Here is a 23,536-nt window from a genome sequence, read left to right as displayed (position 1 = left end):
GTTTGTTATTTTTTATCTCCATACATTTTAATTGGTGATCCAATGAATTTTAGTAACCATCAATGAGTCTAAGATTGTTAATTAACTGGAAATTGACCTGTATGTTCACCTTAAACCTATTACAATATAACATTATTTTCCTCTAAACATAGGATATGAGGGGCAGGATTAAAGTGATCTTCTGAAACAGAGACACGTGCAATTGAAAAGTTTTCTTACCTCCTCCGACACAATGAATAACGGATATTTATCCTCAGACAAAAAGTTGAAAATGCTCCACACTTTGAAGGCATCACTTTCACTGATGAGCAAGGGAGATTTTGTCAGATTCTTCTTGGCACACAACGTCCAACACATTCTATTGAACTCAATCTTGTCGAAGGGCCCCATAACCTGTTGGACAGGAAATGAGAAGATGTTAGGGCCCTGACATCATTTGGCGCCGCTTTGAGTGAGGAGATGACCCTTGCTGCCGCAGGGGTACCACAAGGATGAGTGCCAACTGGAAAACATAATTAAAAGACACAATTTCAATAATGTGTACATGGATTGGCACCAAACAAATAAGATGCTCTTGAGAATGACTGTTTACCAAGTTCTGCCCTATTCTAGCGGCCCACCCGCTGCAACAGCTCTGTGCACCTATGGCAGGCTGTCCGGGGGCTGTGGTTCCCACTCCATCAGTGACATAAAGGAGCCATCTTTGGTTGATGAGTGGTGGATGCCTGGTGCTGTGTAGGGAGGTGTAGCCAGGAGCAAAAGTGGTAAAGAAGGGTGTCGGGGAAAGGATGGAAGGATAAGCACTAGGGTGATGGGGATGGGGATAAATAGGGAGAGACAACTGAGGAGCGCTGTGAGTGAGAAGACAAAAGGGCATCTGATGTGAGGGGTGGGGTGAACACAAGACATAGAAGGTGGGTATATGCATGAAAAGGAGTCACAAGAATAAACTACTAAAACCAGAACAAGATGTCACTGGGGTTCCTTGTGTTCCTATGTACAAAGATTCTTTTTGAGTTTTCAAACTCGTACTCTGCACTCAAGCAGCACATGAGATGGGAGGAAGACTTGCGTGCCACACGAGATGTGGCATCATGGCAGGCCTGATTAAACATTTAAATAATCTCGATTCATGCCAATGACACCTGGCGGCTCTACTTTGGGCGGGCTTGGATGGCTGTAGAGTGTACCAAATTGTTTCGCTAAAATCATCCCCTGGATTTGCAACAATATTGTTTCCCACAATAGACTTGACCTAAACCCTGTAGGCAGAGAGCAATTTCGTGTACTTACTGCTTACAGAAGCGACAAATCAAACTGTAGCCCTGCTAACAGGAAAAAAGATAATTTTTTGTGTTACTTATTTCTAATTGTATACGTTAATAGTATGAACATTTTTTATTAATGGTTAATTAAAAACCTAGCAATACATAAAAAAGGTTTTAATAGATAAAAGTGGCACACATGCGTCTACGCTCATTAACAGATGCTAGATACTACCAGATGACATGAGCTACAGGATGCCCGCAACATATATGTCCCTGAATATGACACAGCCCTAAAAGACACCAAGTCCTGAGAACCTGAAGTAATGTGTCCTGTTTTTTTAACGCATCTGACCAGCCTGGGCTTCAAAAATCAGCTGACAGGAAAGACTGAAGAAGAGTAAATGAACTTACATGCAGGAGAATTGATGAGTTTAAGTTCCTTGATGTAGTCAACTTCCAGTCTCAGATACAAGTTACTGAGTTCGAAAGAGAAGTGTCCTGCACTTGAAACCATTGTCCCCTGTACTTCTTGTACCTGGGCATCCATATGGGAAAAGGCCCTTTGTTAGCAGGCTTGGGGTACTGATCAGGAAGCGGCTGATGAACCGTTCTGAGAGGTAGTTCAGGTGATAGGCCGTGGAGTGCCTTATCTACTGTGCACAGATACGGTCGCCCGCTCTTTTACTGATTGCCAATAGAGGGGATTTCAGGGCCGGTGTGACACTTTCTTGTTGTTTCAAACTAAATAGTAAGTGGGTGACATACTTTTGGAGATTCTGAAGCTGCAAGACAGGCTCTTCTGGGAAGCCTGTGTATGAACCGCTGCAGTAACCATGGCAAGACCGGATCAGAGGCATGTTCTGAGAGCAATGGGGAGGGCCCCTTTCAGCAGGTGCAGATGGTGGAATGCAGTTTTACAGACCGCATCTATTTGTAGGCGGGAAGGTGACAAGTCACTGTCCAAGAGTAGTCTCAAGCTGCAAGCTTTAGTTACAACAGGTGGAGATGAACCTCGTTCAACAGACCACTATAAGAAACAGGTTAACAGTAGGGAAGGGGGTGTAGTTTGCTTTTATGTAATAACGTGACATTTCGGCAGAATTATGCGTAATTACGCTAAATGCAAATCCATCACTGAGCAATATATTTTAGCACAAAATGCGTCCTTGCATCCATTTTTGTTTCTGAGAAGGCATTTCACTTATTTAAACAGTGCACAAAAACCAAAACTAAAGCACTGCGAACAGACAATTGCATTCTGTTGTTTTCTTGTATTCACATCCATTTTTACAATGAACTCAGTTTGTAGTAACTTATTACTGTGAATGGCGCATATTTCCACAAAGTGGTGTAATGGCATAATTTTGGGACTTTCGAATAACAAGCGAAAAGCGAAACTCCAGAAATGACACTTTTTACGCTGCATAATTTAAATTTCACCCAGGCCTAGTTGACAAGCCCCAGGAGCAGGACTTCTACTTTGTCTCGGTTGAGGAGTGCCAATTGTTATACACTCACCACTGAACATGAACGAGGAAGTGAGTTAGTTATGGAGTTTGCCGGGCTCCTCGTTTAGCCTGAGGTGGGATAGTGTATTATGTACATGCTTTAGAAAAGACCAGAATTATAGTGAAGGGGACTTTGTAAACATTGAAAAGTGATGGTGACAGGGTAGAGCCTTGGAGAATGCCGCAGGGGATGTTTGGGATCAGTTGTCTAATAACAAGAGTCAAACTTTGTCTGTGCAGTTTCATTCGTGGTCTATGGTCTTAAAGGTGGCAGAGTAGTCTAAAAGGATCAAATGCGAAGGGTTTGCCTGGTCAAAGGAGTTGAGAAGTTCTTGGCCAACATTTAGTAGGCTGGTTTTTGTGCCCTGGCGGGGTCCCAAACCCCACGGACCGTGTTTACAATCAGGAGTGACGGCAGCTGGTGGGTATCCACTGTTTCGAACACCTTAGCCACATATGGTAAACCAGAAACGGACCAATATTTGTAAACACTGACTGGTCAGTTGGGGATTGTTTCAGGATCCAGATAATGATAACCCGTTCGAGGGCCTGAGGGATGACTACACTGGAGAAGGAAAAACTGTGTTAGTCCTGATTGGTGTGAAAGCTGAGAGGGCCAAAATGGCGACTGTAGCAATTAAGATATTCCAAGAAGGCACACATTTCTTTATCCCAAGCAAGATCAAATTTCTTTGAAAAGTTTGACATATTATTCAAATGCAAGAGGGATGTACGTCACTGGGGGTTCATACCTCTGGTCCACCAAGGCGGAGTTGCTCTTTTTATGTTTAAATCTTTTTTATTATTTTGTTAACACACATTGTAAAGTCATCAACCCCACATGAGCTTTAAGTACATTACAGTTCTTAAAGGGTCCTTCCGTTATATTACAAATCTAATTCCAGCTTTCCGTAGAGATACCCTCCCTTTTAAACAGTGTCCGATATGTACTGTGATGCCAATCATGCTTCTTTAAAACAAAACAACAATTTACACCTGATTCAAACTGCCCTCCCCTCACCCCTTACCGGTATTCTCATCACTTCCATTAATGAGTTCTCTAGGGATCTGTGTGCCTTCCATTCAAGGTTCCCTCGGTGATTGGGGATACCAGATCTGTTTCTGTTAAACGCAGCAAGCGAAGGTATCTCGGGCAAGTAATTTTGTTAAACTTAGTCGATAGGAGAAAAAGGAATGGCCTCCAAACTTTTTTGAATGCAGATTCGGAATTTGTCAAAGTGGCATTCCAAATATCTACCACAAATTATGTAGCCAGCCTAAATCTGTAGGTGCTGTTTGTGCCCCCAGTGTGTCAAAATATTCCAGAGAGCCGCTCCCAATGCCAACCCCATCTGTCTACCTCTACGAGATTTTAGTAGAAATGCTAGAGGGGTGGGTAAGCCCAACACCACATACGTTGGGAATCTTGGGATCTGCGTATCAAACTGCTGATTGAGTTCATCCAAAATTCTGGACCAATAAGCTGTCATGGCTCGGCATTCCCACAATAGGTGCACTAGGGTCCCCTCTTCACTACAACCCCTCCAGCATGTAGGGCTTCGATCTGGATTTCCTCTGTTAAGGCGCACAGGAGTAAGATACCAATATGCAGCAATTTTGGTTGCCGTCTCAATGCTGGACACGTTGCGCACTGTATGCTTAGCCCTATAATAAATGTCTCCCCACTCTTTATTTGATAAGTCCCTCCCTAATTCTTTGGCCCATCTTTTCTGGCTAGGTGTGGGGTGCAGTGGGGCCGACTGTTGAAGCATAGCATAAAGTTCGGAGATCAGTCCCTTGTCATTCTGTTTTGTAATCAACCATCTTTCATATTTCGTCAATTTATGGCTCACCTGTGGCTGTAGATCAGGATGAAGCAGTCAGTGTCGGACCTGGAAGTATCGTATCTGTTCTGATTCCAGCAGCCCATAATCCTGTCTTAGCTGTGAAAAAGGAATGATGCCCTCCACGTCGAACAGGGGACCTGCAGATCTGCATTGCGAATCTTGCCATGCTATGAATGCCTTTTCTTCCATTCCTGAGGTGAACTCTCTTTTCCCTACCAGTGGTGTCAAAGGTGAGGGAAACGTGAGCTTTCTTTTGTGAGCTACTCCATCCCATGTCCTCATCACCGTATTCATGATTGGTGACCTCTGAAGGCTCTTTGGCCAATCTGGTTTCTTTAAAAAGAGGAATCTTCCAGGCGAAGCCCAGCTACTGTCCGATCCTGGAATAACCATTTTTTTTCAGACTCAGACCTATTCCACTCAACAAGATATCTCAACTGAGCCGCTTTGAAGTAGTCCAATACATTTGGAATCCCTAGTCCCCCACTCCCTGCTCTCAAATACCCCAACTCTCATAGCATTCGAGGTCTAGCCCCAGCCCACATAAAGCGAAGGATGTCGGCTTGTAGTGAGATGATACAGCCTTCCAGCGGGGAGACCGGCAAGGTCTGAAATAAATATGATGCTTTAGGTAGTATGGACATCTTGATCGCAGCAATACAACCCAGCAGCGTTAAGTGTTGGCGGCCCCAGTTACCTAAATCCTTCTTGATCCGTTTCGCCAACTTAGCCTAATTCAATGCCACTGTTTGCTGAGTAGTGGCTGCCAGCTCCATCCCCAAATAAGGAATCAGCTCCACCGCCCGAATCTCCGGGGCAAAATCCCTTCCCGTTTTTGGGTCCCAGGTTGCGTGGTTCAGACTGAGGATCAGTGATTAACTGACATTTACTCGGAACCCCGAAGCCCACCCAAAAAGCCCTAGCCCTTCCCCCAAAAACAGGAGCGATCTCTTTGAATTCTCTAATGCTGCCAGAATGTCATCCGCGTTTAAACGAATGGGGTGTGTCTCTTCTCCAAACGGAATCCCCTGAATCTCCGTGTTCTCTCGAATCTTCTCAACTAGCGGTTCAATGTAGAGGACAAACAGGAGGGGCAACAGGGGGCACCCCTGCCTGGTGCCCCATTGAATGAAGAAAGGGTGTGAGGAAATGCCATTAACTCTTGTAGGACAACTGTAGCAGCTCCCTACCCATGCCCGGAATCTATCCCCACCCCAAAGTGGGTCAGTGTGTGTCCCAAAAAGCTCCAGTCTACTCGGTCGAATGCCTTCTCGGCATCAACCGTCAATTAGGGTGCATCCATATTTGTGTGGTGTGCCTTATCAATTAAATGGAGGACCCTGCTTGGTCTGGCTCTAATATGTTGGGCATCAATGGGCTTACTCTTGTGGCTAATACACTCGTTAACAATTTCAAGTCCACGTTCAGTAGGGACACAGGCCTATAAGAACCGCATAGCTGTTTGTCCTTCCCAGGTTTTGGTAGCACCACTATAGCTGCTGCTAGCATACTCGAAGGGATCGTTCCTGGACCACCAAAGGAGTTAAACACTCTCGTCAATATCGGGGCTAGAATTTGGCAGAATTTTTTTTATAAAAAACACCAAAAATCCATTCAGTCCTGGCGCTTTCAGGTGTTTCAGCCGCAAAATTGCCGTGATCACCTCTTCCATCCTTATGGGGGCGTCAAGAGCATCTGTTTGGTCGGGGGTTACATTTTCTGTAGATCGGATGTTATGGTATTCTCAGCTGGGGTTTCTCTTTTATATAATTCCGCATAAAAGGTATGTGCTAGGTCTTCATCAGTTGTGATTTCCTCCCCCGTTTGCCCCTTGAGGGATTGTATTTTTGTTTGTTCCCTTTGAGCTCTAAGTTTGCTTGCCAGCATAAGCCCTGTTCTGTCTCCCCCAATGTAGTAGGAGTGTTTTAATTGCAGAGCAGCATACTCTGCTCTATCTAAATCTATTCCCGCTAATTGCGCTCTCGCAGCCTTGAACTGTATCCACACTCTGGGCGCCCCGGTGCGGATATGTACTCTCTCTAGTTCCTTAACCTGTGTGGATAATTGATCCTGCTTCTCTTTACGTTCCTTATTCTCAGCAGCCGTAATAGCTATTAGTTCACCTCTCACTACCGCCTTCAGGGCCTCCCACACTATGGGGGTGGATACCTCGGGGGAATCGTTAATGTCTAAGTAATCTTGAATGCATTGGTGAGTTGTTGTATCACTGCCTTTTTATGAAGCATATTTTCCTTCAATCTACAACACCCCACCCTCCTTTGCTGTGGTGGTAACTGTAAGGTGAGGGTCACTGCATCGTGGTCAGAGAGTGCTGCCGGTTCAATGTCTACCTCTGTCGTCGCCCTACTAATTTCTCTCGTGCCCAGGAAATAAATCTAGTCGAGCATAAGACCCATGTGCGTGTGAGAAGGAGTATGGCACTGTCTGAGGATGTACTGCCTGCCATAGGTCAACCAGATCCATCTCTTGCAGCCACTCCTTCCCCTCCAGCGATAGCTCTTCCTTCTGATTGTAGCAACTACTCGATCCATCTTTGGCCGCTTCCAGGACTAAATTTATGTCCCCCCCATACCAATGTCATGCGTGTTAGCGCCCCAGGGTCGCCTCTAGGGCCGATTTCAGGAAGCCTTCCTGTACTGTGTTTGGTGCATATATCGAACCAATCACCAATGTCTGGTCCACGAATTGGATCTTGTATGCTAACAGTCGCCCTTTTATTTCTGCCACTTTGTCTCTTACCACACCCTTACAGTGTTTAGCGATCAGAATGGCGACTCCCGCTTTCTTTTCTGTGATAGAGGAAAAAAACTGGTGGGGAAAGGCTTTTGACCTTAGGCGGTGCCAATCTTTAGACAAGAGATGCATCTCATGCGGCAGGCAGATATCTGCTTCCGATGATTCTAGGTAAGAGAGGATGGCTCGCCTTTTAACAGCGTTGTTAAGCTCCTTCACATTGAGTGGAAGAACTTTTAATACATTGTCCGGCATTTCAACTGATTCATCCTACAGCCCAACTGAGCCCTGAAGCACACTCTGTCTCCTCACTCTCCCTCCACTCAAATTTTCTACTCTGTCCCCTTGCATTCCCCCGATCCCTTTCGAGTTCCTCATTCTTTGTATACCGGTATCCCCTCTCCCTAACCCCAACTGAAACATAGTTAAAAACAACACAATATAGCCCAGAACCCGCAAATCGAGTCCGCCTGTCCTCGGTGAAGCAAATAGTAGGGTGCATCATATGGACATTAAGCCCCCCCGCGCTCCCATGCGCTCCACCAGCCGCCCGCCCGACACATATTAAGTCACTTATCTGACTTCAGGCTTCTCAGTTGCCATCTCTAGAACGGGATTCAACAGACAGTGTCTCTAGAATAGCTTGTCTCTCTTGTGCAATCGTCTCGGGATCTGGTTTCGCCACCCTTTCGTCTCCATTGCTCTCGTTGTTTTGCGTTGCCTCCTTTCTCGGATTCCTGCTGGGGATTCTCGATGTCCAGGACACGAAAAGTATCCAGCAATGATCTCAGTTGGTGCAACTTGCCTTCCCATCTGAAGATTATTCTGAAGGGGTAACCCCATGAGTATGTGATTCCCAAATTCCTCAAGTGTGCCGTGACCGGTCTAAACTCCCGCCTTTTTTGCAGTGTTATTGTAGCCAGGTCTTGATATAAAGCAATTGTATGCCCTTGGTAGATCAGGGGTTGTTTCTCGCGTGCTTTGCGTAGTATTTTCTCCTTCAGCTATAAGTCTGGAAAGTATGCCAGAATATCTGGAGGAGTCTTGGGGCACCTGTCATATGTCTCTGATGAGGCCCTGCAGATATTGCGTTATGTCAGATCCTGCTTCTTTAGCGGGTACAGCCTTAACCCGGATATTATTCCTTCGAGATCGATTCTCTAAGTCCTCTGCATGTGCCTGGATATCGATCTGCTGGGATCGGAGACGTACGACCTCTTGCTGGAGTTGCTCCACTTCTTCATCTCAGGCCATCTCATGATCCTCCATACTAGCCACTCTTTTCCCTACTGCTTCTATCTCTTATCTGACTTCCTTATTCTCCTTTAAGAAATCTCTTCTCAGGTACTGCAAATCCTCCCTAAGTGTATTAAACAATTGCTCCAGAAACGATTGCGTGACCTGCTCTTCAGCATTTTTTATGTCTTGTCCTCCATGTGCGGTCGGCGAGGTTCTTCCATCTCCTCCACTTGCCCCAGATATCTTGCAGAACATGTCCTTTACATTCCTGTCTTTTTCCCCCGCACTGTAGACATATTTGCTCTGGATCTTTGCTGCTTACTATTTCTTGTATCCGACCTAAGGGCTCTGGCAGTGGGACATATACCAATTATCCTTTTACAAGGCTTCACCAAGGAGTTCCGTGTGTGCCCGTGTTGTCTCTCTGTCGCGATCCCGGGGAAGCCCCAAGCAGTCGCTTCTTTTGGCTTGTTGCAGCCAAGTTTACTCTCTGGTGCCTCTTTATTACTGCTTCTGGCTTCAACGCGCACAGTGGCTGTTCAAGCATTACCTGACTACTGTACGAGGGGGTCCCCCACAGTCCTTTTCTTTACCCTCACGACTCTGTGGGCCTCACAGTCTCTGTTATATGGATGCGGCCCGCTGTAGTGAGTGTCCCAAGACAGGCTCCCCAGACCCCCTTGTTTCGTCATCAGATTCTAGTGTTCCTCTGCGGGTGCCTGTTCTCTTTATGCCTGTGACTTGCAGCAAGGTCCCCAGTAAATTCTTTGCCTCACTATGCCACTCTTTTCGCTCAGCTCCCCCAGAGGCTTGTTTTCCGCTTTCCTTTCTCGTAGTCTTCTTTCCACGAGGGTTGAGAGCCCGGGAGGATCCATCGTCCCTTCTGCTCTTGTGGCCTTAGCTGAGTGCGCTTCTCTGGCCCTGCGCGTCTGTTTGTTTCCTTTCAATGCTCACCGTTGTGTACTGGGCGGTCCAGATCCCTCCGCTCACTCTCTAATCTTTCGCCATGCACTTGCGCGCTCGGGTGCTTTCCCTCTAACCCCTACCTCGGTGAACTTGGATGCCGATAGTGCTTTCTGGTTCCACGATCCCGCACTTCTTCACTCCTTTCTGCCTGCTGCCCCCGCCGCTCTGTCTTTCAGCAACTCCCCTCACCGCTCACCACTTCTTCCGAGCTGCGCTTACGGCAAACGCTCTCATTTAGGGGAGCTCGCGACCATCTTGCTTCTCCACTTGTGTACCGTTCAACCCCTCAAAACCTCATGTTCGGGGTGAAGATCTCTCCTCCCGAGGACTCCTTTGTGGTCATGCCGTTGTCCACATCCCTCCTGGGGTCTTTATGATCTTTTCCAGTATCAGCCTGAGTCGCGGCAAGCGGATGTGGGTGGGGAGACTAACATCGCACGTCTTACCCAGTCGCCATCTTGGCCACGCCCCTGAGTCGCTCTTTTTAAAATGATTTCCCTAACCCACTTCCTGTATACCCTGCATGACACACACTATACAGTACGCAAATCATATTTTAAGGCGTTCGAGGGTGAGCTCAGGACACTACTCTGGGATGGGGGCCTGGCACATATAGTGCTTCATAAACTCACAATGGAGCGGTACGATGGGGGGTGGGGGTGGGAGGAGATAGCATTAACCGATATCCAAAAGTACTACTGGGTAGCACAGTTGACCACCATCAATAATTGGTCTTCCTCCCCCCAGAGGAGCCCACATTTCGGATGGACAGGCTGGTGATGCAGCCGGTGAATACCTCAGCGCTCTTTATGGTGGACCTAGGAAAACTAACATTCATGGTCCTACGGCAACAGTAGCAGACCTCTGGCACACGGCAACACAGGTCACAGGCTGGAAGGGCAAGATCACACAAGCAACACCCCTCTGGGAAATCTGAAGGCTCTTTTGAATGACACTTTCATCCTGATTTTTCTGATACGTGTCCAGTTTTCATGAATTGTGGGAGGTAAATGTTAGAACTGAGGAAATCGTTTTTGGCAGTGGGGATCCCCACATCTGTGCTGTATCCATCTGGGCTTCACGCTGTCCATGCGGAACTGGTTTGGAATTAACACAGGTTATTAAACAAACACAGTGTTTGTAGGTATGGAAACTATTGGCTTCCGAGGGAGAGGCGGGGAGGGAGGTTCAAGCCAATATCATGTATTGAGGCTTATTTTGTTAGACATTCGTGACAACCTCACTCATCCTGTTCCAGGGGCGTCACAGGTACGACTGGAGGGGAACTTGATGGCAACATTCAAGTCAAGCAGAGAAGACCCCTTCTAACTGGGCCTAGCTTGCGTCAGAATGACTTCTGACATTAGGTATTTCATGCCGTGTCTCCTAAACATTATTCATATTTTGAAAAAGCGTACAAAATGTTTACTTGCTACTGTGCAAACATGAATACCCTAATAAAAACATTTTTGAAAAGAATAAAGAGCAGGAAAGAGAGAGGAAGCTGTGAGACCAAGAGGGAATGCTGCTCGGCAGAAGGGTGCCACCTTTAGGCAATGATCCCGCTCTTCCGAAAGGCCTTGTGGCCAGGCCTCCACGGCTTACACCTGTCACTTCGTAGAAAGCCTTGAGGTGTGTATGGTCGCCCACAGTGGGGAAGGAAGACGAGAACCGCAGTAGAGACAGCACAGACAGCTTCCCCCTTCCACTGCCACCGCGAATAGAATGTGAATAAGTCTACTCAAGACTGAAAAAGCAGGTTCTCACCCACAGGTATTCAAGCCACGCCCTTCTGCATTGTGAGTGTATTTGTTAGCCCGTGGTAAAGAATATTTGTGTAATGCAACCCAGCTCCTACGACAGACTGAGCAATTTATGCCAAACGGGTTTTTGGCAGTAAGGTATCATTGTACGAGAAACCAGACAAGTGAAATATGTTTACACTGAATTGTACCTATAAACCTAAAGATAAAACACATTTGATGGCTTGTCAACAAAAATTAGCAAATGCTAAATTTAGAATTCTTTTACTAGCAAACAGGAGGTACAGGATATTGTGTACTCAAATTCTATATAGAATAGTAACAGTTTTAAGCTAACAGGGTATTGTACACTAACTAGGCGTGCAATAACTTGTCCGTGACTTCTGATACACTTTAGTTTCATTCAACTTACATTTCCAAGCAAACCTGTAAGGCACATGCATTGGAAAAGCAAACAAGTGTAACATTTACACTGTGTGCTATCGGATTTTTCAGTGCTTCTTTGGGTCCTGGGTAGCAAGCAAAAACTAAACAATATCAAAATGGTTGCTTTCTTTTCAGCAGCACCCATTTTTAGGTCTCGGTTGGACGGCGCATGAGCGGTCTCGATCAGTAGGCTTAGATCTAGGCCTGGGCGGTGAACTCCGCTCGTGGAGTTTTCTACACATCGCGCAGCTCGCGAAGTGCAGAAACCTGCTTTCCGCGTAGTGAATCAGAGTTTTTTCCCCGCTACCAAATGGTACGTTAGCGAGCGTGAGTTGTCACTTGGGTAGAATTTCTACTCGAGCGGCAGCAAAACCAGCACAAATGGCAGTTCACACTTTACTCTGCCACTTGCGGAACTCTGCAGAGTTTTTTTGTCACTTCGCGGAATTCCACGTAGCAAAACTCGGTGAACTACGCCAAGGCCTGCTTACAGCCCGCCCATAGCTTACCGTTAACTTCAACGTCTCTCTCATATCCATCGTTCCTCTTTGTCACAATATGCATGTATCCTGCCTCTTCTTGTGTTTGGCGCTCCCCTGGAGCATGGACTAAGTACTTGTGACCATCCACTGCTCCGGTTTTTGGGGCTACCTTTTTTTTTGTGTTTAAGCACTATATGTGAGTGCTCGCATTTTTAATCGCTCCTTTCCCCGAGTCACCTGGCTCCAATTTGTGTTGCAAGTTATGACCCGAAACTCTGTAATATAAAGGGTTGCCCCTCTCTTTACACTCACTAGTTGCCTTGCCTCCCTTGAGCTAACTCCAGCCCCTCCCCCTCTCTCTTTGCCTTTCTCCCTACACCCCAGATACAATTAAACTGTGAAACGCAGGGATGAGATCCTAGACACCCCTCCAGCCTTCCCGCTTCTGCTGAAAGCAGGACTTATACCATTTTTTTTGCAGTGTTCTATGGCACAAACTCAACCCGAAGATATGAGAGCACTTTACATGAGCAACAGTTACATTAGACAAGGACGCATTCATTTTAGGTCTCGGCTACACAGCCCAGGCGCTGTCTCTTCGCCTTCTATTTTGTGTTCCTTGTCCCGCCCCTCCTGCCACACTAAAAAGCGCTATGGCGTGGCCAGCGCTGGCCACGTTACAGCGCTTTTTTCAGTGACTTTCAGCCATGCTAAATAGCGAATGTACAACATAACTAAAAGACATTCACATTGACAACTCCAACAGCTCTCGCATTGCTGAGACCTATTGGCTTTGGCCAATGCTTGTTTGGATGCCAGCTTCCCAATGTTACTTGGAAGCTCCCTAACAGTAAAATCGTCCCTCATGAGTTACAATGGAGGAGCCCTTCGTATATTACAATAGAAATGGAAGGACACATCCAAATAACCAAAAGAAATGTGGTGGCACAGATATAGTCCTGTGGGCTGAGCTAAGATGTGACTGACAATGTTACAAACCAGTGGTTTAAGATCTGGAACAAAAGATGTAATTGGCTGAAGGTGGCTGCCTTAAATCGCCATAAAGTATAGAATACAATATCTTCCGCACACACAAGCAGCACAAGGTACAGACTTGCTTTCTTTCCCTCGCGGTGTTATTGGCCAAACGAAGCCTCGCTATGCACTGGCGTTCCCCCACCGGTCCCCCACTGGCGGCTTGGGTGGGAGCTACACACAAATGGGCGGTGGCGGAGGAGGAGGCATTACGGGAGGAGGAGGTGAGAGGGATCCGCAAGAACCCTATATCCATGGAATGGGCTATGTTATTATATCGCTTCAAGCAGTTAACCCCTGGCGAAGACCCTAAAGACGACACACCTACACTACCGACACTGCAAGCGCAGTCTCAAACCCTGACCGTCCAGCCCCTTAATATACCGGGGACATGATCACATACAAAGCAGCATTATAGTGCATACTATCACAGTTGCCGGTTGGACATAAGAAGAGGTTCAATCGCGATTCATTGGGGCGCCACACCCACACGACAGCTCGAGCATTTGTTTGCGAGGTCCGGCCGTGAGCTTCCATGTCCATCCCCTAGTTTGTACCTGTGTTACACCCCAGTTCAAGTGACATATTCTTTATCAGAGCCCATAGGGTATACACATCGTTTTGTATTTGATTGTTTCTTTTTATCGCCAACTCTCCATCAATCTATGCAGATGTTATGTGATACCACATACTGTGCTATATGGCATAATTACTTGATAGATCTGTATAATGTACAGTATATAAAATCTGAAAATGTCAATAAAAATACGTTACAAAAAAAAAGTATAGAATACAAAATATTTGACGTGAATAGTGCAAGTGCCATACATAGTAAGCCTAAAAATAAACACACATTGTCTACACCTCCATACGAGCATCACCTTTAAGATGTTAAACATCAAACACAAAGATTATTCACATACCAAATAGTTATAAACAGGGAAGCCTCATATATTAACAGCAAAAGGAGCGAACTCAAAACAAGAAGACAGGACAATGTCAGTTTAGAAATGAAGTCCAATAAAGAAAATAAAAGGCAGTGGGGCTGGTAGGGAACGGGGGTAGCGAGGCATTTTAAAAAAACAAAATATAGAAAAAACACCTCTTCATGGTGGCCTTCGCTAAGTGCGTATGACTATTTGGCCGGCCCAAGACAGCCGCCCAAGCCGTCAGGTGCACCTATTGTGCACGAACCACTCCTCCCTGTGACACAAGCCTCGCCCCACCCTAACCTAGCCCTGTAGCTACGAAAAAGAAAATGATAATTAATGTTATTATTTGAATTTTCCGTTTCCCACTGCTCCGAGAGCTGTGGCGCGACGCTCCCCCGCCGTTGCAAAGGAGCCGCCCCTAAAATAAAGAGACCAGTCTTCTCTAGTACCTATAACATGAAACAACATACCAACTCAAAACAGCCACACATTATCACTTCATTAGTTTGGGAAAGAACTGAAGTCACATCGTGTCATAGAACACCTCATGGATCTTCAATAGTAGCTTATCAGCTTCTTCCACTCACCGTGGCTCCCCGCGTGGGTATACCATCTCAGATCATCTGCTCATCTCGTACAGTGTACAGTTGCCTTGTTGCTATTTTCGTATATAGCAATATATGCCTACATAAAAAGCAGAAGGTGCATGTGTAGGGGAAGGAACAGAACACATACCATGACTATTCACTAATAAAAATATAGTCACAGCTCCTGGCAGCATCTGACCAGCAGTCCAAAATGCCCCAGATAAGGTGATAAAGATATGGAGAAGAGGTGTGGCCAGATAGCAGGCTGTCTGTAAGTGCAAGTGTGTAAGAGAAGGTGGTAGGGACTTGGAAATGTGCACACGGTGCATGTGAACGAAGAAGAGAGTTCAGTGTGCTCCACATCAGCTTGGGCACAGTAGAATTCTTGTAAATGCAAGTAGCTAAGTTGGTGGCATCAACATAGGTACGACTATCAGCTTAACTCGGCTAGACAGTTTCATGGGGCTGTGAAACTTGCAATAATGATGTATATGATGATGAAAATGATGTTCGTCTATTTTTCTGTCTTACTACCCATGTCTTTTTCCCCTCCTGGTATCAGGTTGTTTAGATACTGGTGTTTGTTGAAAAGCAGAGCGCTAACAAACCTTTATCTTTTATATCAGTTTGCCAATAAGAGGCTCTTTGATCCTGTAGCACTGTTGCATCACAATGTGTGTTAGTCGTAAAGCAAAATGTAAGGTGAGCATTAATGGTATGAATGTATCGATTGAAGGATACATCCAGCTCTGTGTAGCCCAATAGCGAATCTTCTACATTTATTTTAAAAGTGTCTCCCTTATTAGGTATCGAACACAGACAGCCTTAGCGGTCTACTGTTGAAGACCTATTTTCTGCAATACATTGATCAAAAATATATCTGCAGGAGATTCAGTTTGTGATTGAGGAGGTGAAACCCCCTCTCAAGCAGCAACCACAATCCTTGTCAGGGAGAACCACAAAAAAGTCACCAAATTAACCTGTGCTGAACCCTCGAGTAGCTTGGCACAAAAACAGTCAGGCTTTTAACTTACTGGCACTGCGTAAAATGTATGCAGCACACAAACAGTAAAGTGAAAATTCAACAGAAGAAAAATCCAAAACCAATTTAGAAAAATGGAGTCAAATGTAATAAATAAAATGAAACCAAAATACCAAAAATCCAATCAGTAAAACCTGAGATTTGCAATTTTAAAGGTTTAAGTAAAACTAGAGCCAAGAAGCAGAAAGCATTACCTGTGGGCATCTGGTCGTGCTAGACTGGGACAAAGTCACAAGTTCAGGCTGACCACGATGAACTGCGGGTTAGATACAGGGACCAGGTTAGCCCTGCTGAAAAAGAGACCTTCCTAAAGTCTGGTGCGCAGATTTCAAAACTTCAAGATTTCACAGGAGAAGCTCATCTGATGCAAGTCAAGGGTCCAGGACCTGTGGAGCCACTTCTTGGGAATAAGGAACTCCCTCTAGCAGAGGCCAGAAGGGCTAAGCCAGGTCCAGGTCAGGTCCAGTTGCAGGTCTAGGCAGGGCGAGTTGCGGGTCCAGGCATCTAGGCAGTTGAAGGAGGCCTCTAGAGCTTATTGTATCACTGTAGCTCAGAACAGGAGGTCAGCCAACCGAACCTTGGGGTCAATCTGGCAGTTCTGGGTTCTTAAGGGTTGAGCACAAGCACTTTAACATTCGTTAGCAGTGGTAAAGTGCACAGAGTTCTAAACACCAACAAAAACAGGATCAGAAACCTGGAGGGTTGAAGTCAAAACGTTTGGGGTGGCCCTGCAGGGAGGGTCAAGTCCAACAGTATCCAGTAGAATATATGAGCAATGGATAACAATGACGCCCATTGTCCCATGGCTAGACATTTCAAAGAAGCGCACTTCGTTGGTAGAAGTAAACTCCCATTTTATAACATTGAAGAAGCTCCCCAGATTTCAGGGGTAGACGGGGGAGTGACAGACCTGTGACACTCAGAGTGTCAAAATAAACTATAGATCTTAAAACCAAAGGTCCTAACGGTTGGAATGCTGATGAAGAGCTTAATATACACTTAGGAGAATGGCACGTTATCAATACCCAGGTCTGTTCAGTCGTCAAACTTCAGATCATTTGTTACATATTTTAACTTGTTTTAGGTTTTTCATCTATTCGCAGGAGGAGAAGAAATTGACTCATGTCAGCGATGTGGATCGTTGATAAAGATGTGGTGAAGTCATTTGGTCAGAGCCCATACACTTTTCATCCTAGAACTCCAGGCACTAAGAACCAGGACGATTATCACAGATAAAACTGTGCCTTCTTGGGGTTTGGGTGGTTGGTTGCACATTGGGTGGGGGAGCAGAGAGCCATTGACACTACTAGGATCATGCCCACTATGGTGGAATACGTAAGGTCTAGTATGAGAGCAAACCGGAAGATAAATTTGCCCAATTTGACTTATACAGAGGAGGGTGTCTGCACATGTCACATATTAAGAGGTTTGACATTTACTTTATTGTCATGTAATATGATGAGGAGTTCAATACCAGAAGCAGGATTTTGCTCATTAGGGTGAAGGTCTTGAAATCGGTCTTGAAAGAAGGTCTTGAAATCGGTCGAAACCAGAATACTTATTTGGCCATCTGGGTACTATCCAGGGGATGGTATCGGCATAGGTCACACCACTTTGACCGGGCAGTCTTCTTTACTGATATTGCAATAGGATGCTTTGTACTAATACAAAGCATTAAATCTGTATATATTTGGTTTACTGTAAGGGATTAGTTTCACAATATTTAATAGTTCCCTCTTCATGATCAAAAAATACGATCTCTTTTACGCCAAAATATGTGGGATTTATTATGTATGCCAGAACTTGTGCATTTCATTACTGGGGTCATTGTACAAAATGCTATGTATATTGTAGTTTGTACTTTGCAAAGATGGCATGCAATGCGATGGATGTGTCCATTTTTTTGTGTGATCAAGCCCATTCGCAGCCGAAACACAGCATGGGTTGTTTGCTTTGAATAAACACATAGCAGTATCGTCCATTCTTTCAAGCTTTCCAAACTTTAGTTAATGACTGGCGTGCTCCTCCAGCTGGGTGCTGCACCTCATGTGGTCCAAGGAGCAATGGGAGTTTGAGAGATTGTACAGAGTTATGTCCTGGAATCGCCTCATTGAACAGATTAGACTCGGTTGCAGTTGGTAACTGAGCGGACCCCACCTGGCACATGGGCACTCGGATAGTGGTGAGCAGTGAGAAGAGCTGTTTAGAAAAGAATGCTACTCGAAGAACAGAGCAGCTGCATTGTACATGGCGAGGCTACTGCAGGTTGGCACAAAGATCAAGGAAGCAGGTGTAAAACTAATTGCAAACAATGAGTAGTATGGGGTACAGTCCTGCTCCGGCACGGGGCTGAGGTGGGTTGAATGGGAGCGTGAAGCTTTGCCACAGAGGCGAGTTGATCTCTGTTAAGTCTGCGTTTTTGGGGTTTCTGCACCTTACTCTCAGTACTACCCAGATCTTTGCTAAAGGTACTTTGGATGGCGGGTATCTTCCCATTTGCAATTGCAAGAGGCAGGGGGAACCTGTAACCATAATATATAGGTGGGCATTTGAGACCTACACCGCACTAAGCAAGTTAGCAAAAATACAACTGTTCTGATGGCAGATGATAGAGATGCATGGAAGACAAGGTAAGCCAAAGACATATTTATGGACATTGGCAAAGGAGGGCCCCTAGTGAATAAAACATCATTGTAAGAGCAAAGTCTGGGAGAACAACTAAATAAATTGGAAAGATTGCCCAAAACATAAGTCACCAAACGGTGGGAGGAGATTTTTTTAAAGAATTACTTGGACACTGGCAAAATACCAAGGGAGCTGCACAATTACATAAGTCACTTCTATGACTCATTTGATCCCAAAATGTTGGAGGAGAGGGCTGAAAATACTGCCAGATGTCTGAAGATGAGCTGGAAATACTTGTAAAGTATGCATGGTCAGATCGAGAAAAGGTGCTAAGGGAAACTGAGGCAACTTCGGAAGTACTTAAAGACCAGAAAAAGATATAATCAATAACTTCAAGAAGGAGATCGAGACAAGATTGGACAAGCTGGAGAATTAATTTAAAATAGGCAAACAGAGGAAATATTAGAAGGACTGGGAAGACTATGAGACTTTCAGTAAGAAGTTTTATGGGTTGGATTAAGTCAATAGAGAGGTATGCAAACAGGTACAATATAACACAACAAATATAGGACCGGGGCTCCGAAACAGCAACCAATAGTGATACATTTAAATGGGGAGAGGACACATGTAGAGAGGGTGATAGCATGAGTAGACCCACTACTTTTTTAGATGTGTTCCGCCTACTAAGGAGTGGGCAACAAAAAAACACAGCAGAGAAGAAGAGGAAAAGGAACAAGAGAACAAGGAGGAGGAGGAGGCAAAGGAAGGTTTTAGAGAGCTCCACAGCATTGGAACTGTTCTGTGTGTGGCCAACAACATCAGGCTCTCCCTAGATGTGGGTTCCCCAGTCATGTTGGTGTTGTTGGATTTGTTGGCAGCATTTGACACAGTCTCCCATTCTATTCTAAGCCGTAGGCTTCAAAGGGCTGGGCTACATGGTAGGACGCTACATTGTCTCAGGGGCTTCCTTGATAATCGAATGCAACAAGTCTACTTGGATCTTTTCAAGTCACAACTGATGCAAATGACCAAGGGATTGCCCCAGGACTCGTACCTGAGTCCAACTCTGTTTAACGTCTATGCAGTGCCGCTTGACCAAAAACTCGTGAAAGCCTGCGGTGTGTGGAGCTCGAGCCTGCGGTGTGAAGATTGTGACGTATGCAGACAATACTCAACTCCTTATTTTCTTTGGCCCCAACCCAGAAATGGTGAAAAGCAAATCACACGAGGTAAGACACTGTTTGGCTGAGTAACAACTGTCTACAATTAAACAGCTACAAGACAGAGATCATGCTATTTGGCAAAGCAACAGAGTTATGGTCAGCTGACTGGTGGCCTTCAGAACTTGGCCCTGCCCCTTCACTTAAGCAGTTAGTGAAAAATCTTGGAGTGAAGTTAGACCTATCACTTTCCATGAAAGACCAAGTTAACGCCACTTGTGGCCCCTGCTTTGGCACCACGAGGATCCCCAAAAATGCCCTCCCTTGGCTTCTAGACACCGCCAGAAAGACTCTTGTCCAGGCTCTCATCGCAAGCCGCCTGGCTATAGGAAATCTCTGTTGACATCAGTAAACAACACCTTGCTGTCCAAGCTGCAGGTCGTCCATAACAATGCTGCACTTCCCTCTCGCTCGCAATCTTCCCCGATTCTCAGGAAGCTTCACTAGCTGCCGATTGGAAAGAGAGACATTTTAAAACTACGCTGACACAAGGCACTCCACAAGTCCTGCCCAGCATATTTGTCTACTTGACTAAAACTGTACCTGCCTCCCAGATGTCTAAGGTCTTCGGATAAGACGCTTTTGGTGATCCCACGCATATACACCTCAAGACATGGGGGAAGATCTGTCTCCTATACAGCCCCTTATCATTGGAACAAATTTCCTTTTAGTCCCCACTCCTGCTCAGACTTCAGTTCCTTTAAGAAGGGGTTGACAACTTGGTTGTTTTCAAATGCTTTATCCTCATTTCAAGCAGCACAGCACCAAGATCATCATATACATCTTTCATGAGAGTAGCATTATGGAACATCAGGAAACTGTGAAAAGAGAATAACAACAGAATTGGAATCTATCATGGTACCACAACAAGGCAACTGAGATTTTGTCCAATGATACAAGTATTTTATCCGTCCTGTGGATAAAGGTGGACATAGTGGTGTTAGCCAAGGAAATGTATATTGGAGAAGCATAGAGTCAACTATCAGACAGATGTTGTGACAGTTCTAATGACAGAACAACATACATTAGAATCATAGTTGAGACTGGAGAAACTGGAATGGTGGCAGGACAAAGGTCTATTAGTACAGGAAGAATAAGCATATCTCAAAAAATAATCACTCATGTTTGCTTGTGCTGTATCTATTGCCCAAGATACATAAAGACAAAAATAACCCACCGAGTAGACCAATTGTGTCATCTAGAGGGAGCATGCTAGAAAAACCCTCGAGATATGTGGACTATTTCCTAAGAACATGTGTGATGTCACTCCCTTCTTACATCAAGGATGCAAAAGATTTCCTAAGCAGAATTGAGGGAATTATTTAGGAAGATGTTTTTTTGTCAATGACACTTGATGTGTGCTCACTCTACACTAACAGAGAACAGGAGGATGGCATATGGGCATTTCAACATTTCTTACACACACAAATATGATCTTGGAAATGATGAGGTACTGTCTTGAGAACAAGGTTTTCCTGTTTGATAGAGCCATATATAGACAACGAAAGGGTACTGAGATGGGTACCTGCTTTGCCCAAAACTATGCCAATCTCTTTATGGGATAGTAGGGAGGGGAATGTCCATCACACTGGAAACTGCAGAGGAGAATGGTAAAGTGGTGATGTGGCTTAGATTCATAGATTCATAGATTACCCGTTTATCATCTGGAAGGGTATGAGTGAATCAGCATTAAGGTTTGTGGAAAAGTTGAGAAAGAGCAATCTGAATTTAGATTTCATATGTGCAAACAGTGGAGAAAGGATTCAATTCATGGATTTTCTATTTGAGGTCAATGGAGATACTTTAAAGGATAAGCGTATACAGAAAACCAATGGCCAGCAACAATACACTGCATGCTCTTAGCAGTTCCTCGGAAGCTTTCAAGTGACTCATCCCTTCTGGGAAAACTGCTGAAAGCCAAAAGAAACCGCAATACGTAGACTGCATAACATGAGGAGCAGAAATGCATGATACAGAGATCCAGGGAGAGAGGTTATCCACAATAGGTCCTTAATAGAGCCATAGAAAGACTGAAGGCCAAAAGTAGATAGGGATTCTATTAAAGACTAGAGTTTCCAACCCTGATACTGCAAAGGGGGATACAAGATTGATCAATACATTTACCAGCAGCTGCAGTAAAGGTAAGAACATCTTACAAAGAAACTGGAAAACCCTTATAAATGATCAAATATTGGGTAAGATTCTCACTGATAGCCCGAGAATCATGTAAATGAAAAATCCATCACTAATGGACATATTGGCCCACAGTGACATTACTAAGAAACAATCAGAGAAGCTGTTAACTCAAGGGTTTTCTCTCATGTGGTAGATGCAAGGCATGTAGTAAAAGCACCTGCATGAAAGAGCTCCCAGTTCCTATGGTAAGGGCAGTAGAGCAGACATACAATTCCATCAGTCCTTAATTTGTAATCTATGTCTTAGCATGCCCTTGTAACAAGAGGTACATGGATAGCACCATCCATCAGGTCAAACCAAAAAATGCATCCTTGAGCATATGAGAGCAATCAACAACAATGAACCCCATTTTTCCATTGCTAGAAATTGCCAAGAAGCACACTTCAGTGATACATAATGTAAGAAGCTGGCTCTATATATACTGCACCAAAGTGAGGTACAGTGTGTATAGAGTCCAAGGGTCTCCAGAGGTTTGGCAGAGGTTAAAGTTAGATAGAACCTTACTCTCTAAAGTGGTAGCTTGGTCAAGCAGTAAGGCAGTATCAAAGGACAGTGTTAAGCATTTGATGTACACACTCAGTCAGCAAATGAATTCACACACTCAAGAACTGAACTCCAGGCCAATTGTTGTTGTATAAAAAAATATACTGTTATTTTATTAGAACCAAGCAAGCCTGATACAGGTACGCATTCAATTCTTTTCAGTAATAAGTTACTTGTTGTCAATAGTTTTAAAAAGCAATGAAGATTGTACTTGATTTGATTTACAGGGGATGCAGTAGGTTGCAATGCTTAGTAATAGCAGTACATTAAAATGAATGGCTTTTTAATGTAAATGCATGTAAAATTACTTTTGCCATACTCCTGTAATCCAATGCTGGACTCCTAGGTTCAGCACTGGAACATTTACTTATAACAGGTAAGTAATTATGTATTTGTAGTTTGTACGATTTTTAAAGAATATTTTCAGATTTCAAAAGTCCACACTTAAAAACTTTTTCACAAAGAACCCCCAATGTTATCCTATGGAAGGAAATTCAATTCACAGGTAAGTTACTTTTTAGTTACTTTTCTTACTCCGTGCTGGACACCTGGGTTCAGCACTGGGACCTTTCCTGCAAACAGTTGAGAAAATGTGGTTAGGTTATTTGTGTGATTTTTAAAGAATATTCTTAGTTTTCAAAAGTCGACACTTAAAAACTTTTTGGGAGAAAAAGTGTCAATTTTATCCTATGAGGAAAAACAGGTTATCGGTTTAGAGGTAAGTATTCAGTCTTTGAAGTTAGGGTTCTGGGGCAAGACTCAGGGGTCTCCCAGGGTCAGTGATGCACTGTTGTTGCACCCCCAGTGGCACTAGGGTGGCCGGGTGCAGAGTGTTGAGGGGCAATGTTATCCTATGGAGGGTAGGGGGACTCTGGTTGGTGGCTTCTGGCAAGCAGGCCAAAGGGTTGTTGGAGCAAAGCTCCTAGGGTTAAGCTCAGGGCAAGTTGGGGACAAGTTAGCACCAAAGAGGCACCGTCAGCGGCACTAGGGCAGCTGGGTGCAGGGTTCTGTTTTAAGGTAGGGTGCCCTGTTGATTTCAATGGAGATTCTCCGGGACAAAGAAACACTGCAGGCTCGGGGACGAGGATCCTCCAGGAGTGACC

The 23,536-nt window shown here is 44.8% G+C and overlaps 1 protein-coding gene across 1 annotated transcript in view; it reads right to left on the bottom strand.

Moving 5' to 3' along the window:
- SWAP70 (switching B cell complex subunit SWAP70) overlaps positions 1-23,536 on the bottom strand; it is a 405,015-nt gene that overhangs the window by 269,132 nt on the left and 112,347 nt on the right. The window contains exon 3 of the mRNA XM_085648164.1: positions 220-393. Within this exon, the coding sequence (XP_085504290.1) occupies positions 220-393 (174 nt within the window). The remainder of the gene's footprint in view (positions 1-219; positions 394-23,536) is intronic.

This window comes from Triturus cristatus, chromosome 3_2 (genome assembly GCF_964204655.1).
Source record: "Triturus cristatus chromosome 3_2, aTriCri1.1, whole genome shotgun sequence".
Classification (NCBI taxonomy): Eukaryota; Metazoa; Chordata; class Amphibia; order Caudata; family Salamandridae; genus Triturus; species Triturus cristatus.
This window is presented reverse-complemented; position numbering and strand designations above follow the sequence as displayed.